Here is a 4,480-nt window from a genome sequence, read left to right as displayed (position 1 = left end):
GCTGACGCGGGTGAAGTCCGCCGTGGCCAATTTCATGGGCGGCATCATGGCTGGCGGCTCGGGCGCGGAGCACGGCGGCGGCGGCGGCGCGGACCAGCCGCTGCGCTTCCCCTACGGGCGGCCCGAGTTCCTGGCGCTGTCCCCGGACGAGGTGGAGTGCTCGGCCGACCACATCGCGCGGCCCATCCTCATCCTCAACAAGGAGACGCAGCGCCTGCCCTGGACCACGGGCTACGCGGAGTGAGTGTGTCCCCGGGGGGGCCGGCGGGGGGGGTCCCGCCTGGCAGAGGGCACGACTTGCTGCAGGCAGCTCGGTCACGGTGCCCACGCGCCTGGTAGGCAGGGAGGGAGGATTATTTGCCGTAGAGAGCTCTCTCCCGGCCTGCTGGGGACTGGGCTTCAAACGCGTCCCTTGCCAGGCCTGTGCAGCGCTGGTGGCAAACGGGGAGGGTGGGGGGTTGTCGCTGCTTGTTTCCAGCCTGAAAAAAATGCCCATCCTGCTGGGGCGGGAGCCGGGCTGGGAAGGTGGAATGAAGGAGACTACAGCAGCCCGGGGGTGTTGCTGGAGCCCTGGTCGTCCTTGTCGCCTCTGCCACCGCACGTGATTTCTGTAGCTGTGTTACGCACTTATTTTTTCCGAGTTGAAGGATTAAAATGATAAACTGCTCTTCTGAAGCCCTGCAATCGTTGCTGGTGGCTGAAAGCATTAGGAATGCGTGAATAGCGGGCTTGGGTGGCAGTCCGACTTTTTGTACTCTTTGAGAATGACTTGACCAAGGGGTGGGGAGGGTAAATTGGCTGGGCAGCTTCTCACGTTTGTTCTGGACCCGTCCAGAAACATGCACTAATGTGAAACTTTATTCAGGGAGCGTGTGGGAAGCTTTGTCTTGATGCAGAACGGCAAAAGGGAAGCTTCCCTTAGAACTAGCTGCATTGAAAAGTATTGCGTACTGGCTTTCTGTCAGGTCTCTAGTGCATTTCTAAGTTTGGGAGGGACCTGAAGGACTCAACCTCTGTACTGATGGGAAGAAAAAGCAGTGCAAAGACCCCAGGGCCCAGCTGAGAAACAATATTGTTCTGGCCTCTCATTTTAGTGATTTTGTTTATTGCATTGACTTATGTCATTGCTTTGGTCAGTAGCCAGTTTCAGCTTCCCTCTAGTCTTGAGCAGTCACCATCGTTGCAAATCACATGATTGTATAAGGACAGAACTTTAAGGTGCAGCCTGAAAAACGGAGTGCTTGCTTGGATGCAAGGACCCGTCACAATGTTCAGCAGTGGAACAATTTACATATCGGTGCATGATTCAGCTCCATTCACTCAGTGGTAGCTTTACAGCTGCTCTCTTCAGTTGGGAGCAGGATGGAGTCCTTGACTTCCTTTTCCTGCCAACTCCAAGATTGAGGTTTGACCAGCCATGCCATTGGCAGTGCAGAAAGTGCTGGAACCAACTCTGCAACCTCCTCTGTCCCCACTTCCTGCCTCCTAGATTTAGAGATTGGGCATGGTACCTTTTTCCCTTTTGGGAGGTGCCATAATTGGGGGCTTAATTCAACTGCCACACATGGAGAAAAACCACTTTTGACAACTCTGAGAACTGAACTGAGCTGCGCCCCCAATGTGTAGATATGGAGCGTACAAATGAGCTGTTCTAACGTATAGGGGAGGAGTTAGGAGAAATTTACTTTTTAGCTGTTTTCTCAATACTTTAGGGGAAGAGGGTAAGGCAACAAACACTGCATCTATGAGCAACAATATTGAATGTTTTAAATACAACCTTTAAATAATTTGAGCCATAAAACAATCTAGCTCTTTAGGATAGTGGGTAATCTTTACTGTTCCCAATATGAGGGGGAAACTGTGGTACAGTGGTTTACTAAAAGTCAGACTAAGTCCATGACAGTACAGAATAGATTCTGACTCTTAGATGAATGCATAATCTACTAGAGACACAGTTTTCATGTGGAGTGAGGCTTTTGAAAGAAAATGTTGTGGTAGGAGACAAAAGCGGGGCGGCCGGTATATTGTGGGAAATTTCTTATTCAAATTAATGTTTATTGATTAAAGGAAATAGAATCATAGAAAATTAGGGTTGGAAAGGAGGGTGGAAGAAGGGGTTGTTACTTGAAGGGGAGAGGGGGTTGCACCTTGAACAGGTTTTTTTTGGTTGTGTTTTCATGTATAATTTAATTAGTTCAGAAGGATGATCAACAATTAGAAGCACTTTCAGGACCCTTTAGAATTTATGTGAATTAAAATAAACTCTTGGTGTTGGAAGATCTTCTACAGCTGAAGCTCAAGAAAGAGGGAAAAGGTTTCTTTATCAAACTTTTCCATTAAGGAGATTGATGTCTGTTGGTGAGCAGTCATATATATCATCTCCCCAGTTCAAAATAGATTTAGCATCTGGTCTTGTGCTCTTGCACTGGATAAGCTCAAACTACTGCTTCTCCAGAAGTAATAGTTCTCATCATACTTGGGAAACCTTTATATCAGTGATTTCTTCTGTAAGTATTCTCCCAGAAGAAAGGATTATCACCATCTTTTGTGATAATGAATAAATACTTTTAATCAAGTTGCAGCAAGGGAAGTTTAGGGTTGGATATTAGGAAAAACTTTCTCACTAGGCAAGTGGTGAAGCACAGGAACAGGTTACCTAGGGAGGTTGTGGAATCTCCATCCCTGGAGGTATTTAAGGCCTGGCTCAGTAAAGCCCTGGCTGGAATGATCTAGTTGGGGACGGTCCTGCTTTAATCATGGGGTTGGACTAGGTCAGAGGTTCCCAACCTCCAGGCCATGAAGGGTTGGCTGCTGGTCTGCAGGAGGGTTATCTGCCAGACCAGAAGTCTGAAAATGACTAGCATACTGTGGACCAGCAGCCTTTTTTATACTGAATCTAACCATGGTCTAAAAAGGTTGGGAACCACTGGATTAGGTGACCTCCTAAAGTCCTTTACAGCCTTAATTTTCTATGATTCTGTGGTACTTGGGCATCGCTGTATCCAACTATAATTAAATGGTGCTATCTGTCCAGTCTGAATATATCTGTTTGAACAAGTATTAAGTTCTCATTTCTGTTTTGCATCTTTCATGTCCATTTTTCTGGATGTTTTCTCTTACAGGAATAATATAATCTCAAAATATAGTTTTAAAATTGCTGCACAACAATTAATTTAGCTCTACAATAAGCAGCAAAATCCTAGTGTTTGCTTCTCATTTTGATTACTGAGCTGTTATCCTTTTTTTCTAATAACGTAGCTCTCTATGTAGGGAGAAAAAAATCTTCAAAATACATTTTGGAGACAAAGGATAAAACATTTTTTCTCACGTGGCCTCTCAGTATAAGATCTGCAAGGACTCGGCTTTCCTTTATTCACCAATTCACTGAATGGACCCAAAATTGTCATCTTGAGAAAAACAGCCTCCCAACAGATTGTTACTTCAGCTACGTTAATTGAGACCTATCAAGTTTTGACAATAGATCCACCTCTTTCTATGGAATGACAAAAGATGATCGTTTTTTTCAAATATACACTTTCTATTCCAAAGAAGCTTCTAACTTCCATAGAAGTTTGGAGGTCAAAATGTAAAAGTTTTGTCCAAATCTGTGGGTGTTGTTGGGTTGTTGTTTTTTTTGGGGGGGGGGTTGTTTTTTTTTTTAATTCCCCACTGAGATGAGGCAGTTATGAACTGGTCAGCCGTACTACCTGGGAAGTTAGTGGAACAAGTTAGAAATAAATCAGTTTGCCAACATGTTAAGGAGGAAAGGATGATCACTAGAAGTCAACATAGATTTCTAGTGATCATGGATTTATTGACAAATCATCCCAACCCACTTGGTCTCCTTTGACAGAATAACTGGGTGGATCAAGAAAATGAAGTGACCATAGCGTACCTGGATGTTAGGAAGACCTTTAATAGTTCCACATGCCCTTCTCATACATGCAAGTGAGGGAGTATTATAAAAGGATTGATGTCAGCATGGCAAGAAGTTTCAAGTGAAGTTCCAGAGGGGTCTGTCCTGGGTCTCGTGATGTTACATGTTTTTGTTTTAATTATTTGGATGCTGGAATTGAAAACCTGATCAAGTTTGCAGATAATGTGAAAGTGGGAAGGGCTGCAAGGACTTTGGAAGATAAAAGTAGATAAAACAAGTTCTTGATAGATTGGGGAACTGAGTAGAGGAAAGAACTGAGTTCAGTGCAGACAAATGCAAGATGCTAAACCTAGGGAAGAATAAGCAAATCTTAGAGGTGCACCAATACATTGGTCACATACCGGATAAGTGCCAACATAAGGAAAATTAACTGTATCAGCAATCGGGTTTTTTTGCTGATGTGGCCGATAATGCCACTGATAAATGCTGTGTGCATGCATGCATCCACAGCACAGCATGAAGGTGGCCAGGAGTGCAGCTGAGTATCTGGGTCCAGTTGTTAAGTCTGTTTCATAGTTTCATAGTTTCTAGGGTCGGAAGGGA

General features: G+C 44.8%; 1 protein-coding gene across 3 annotated transcripts in view; it reads left to right on the top strand.

Moving 5' to 3' along the window:
• Window positions 1-6: 6 nt before the first annotated feature.
• PPM1H (protein phosphatase, Mg2+/Mn2+ dependent 1H) overlaps window positions 7-4,480 on the top strand; it is a 240,388-nt gene continuing 235,914 nt past the window's right edge. For all 3 annotated transcript variants that reach the window (XM_019514646.1, XM_019514648.1, XM_019514647.1), the window contains exon 1: window positions 7-240. In XM_019514646.1, coding sequence (XP_019370191.1) covers window positions 35-240 — 206 coding nt within the window. In that variant the 5' untranslated portion in view covers window positions 7-34. The remainder of the gene's footprint in view (window positions 241-4,480) is intronic.

The sequence above is a fragment of the Gavialis gangeticus genome, unplaced genomic scaffold (genome assembly GCF_001723915.1).
Source record: "Gavialis gangeticus isolate Ggan-Ray unplaced genomic scaffold, GavGan_comp1, whole genome shotgun sequence".
NCBI classification, from domain to species: Eukaryota; Metazoa; Chordata; order Crocodylia; family Gavialidae; genus Gavialis; species Gavialis gangeticus.
The sequence above is the reverse complement of the archived record's forward strand: the minus strand, read 5'-3'. Positions and strand labels throughout refer to the sequence as shown.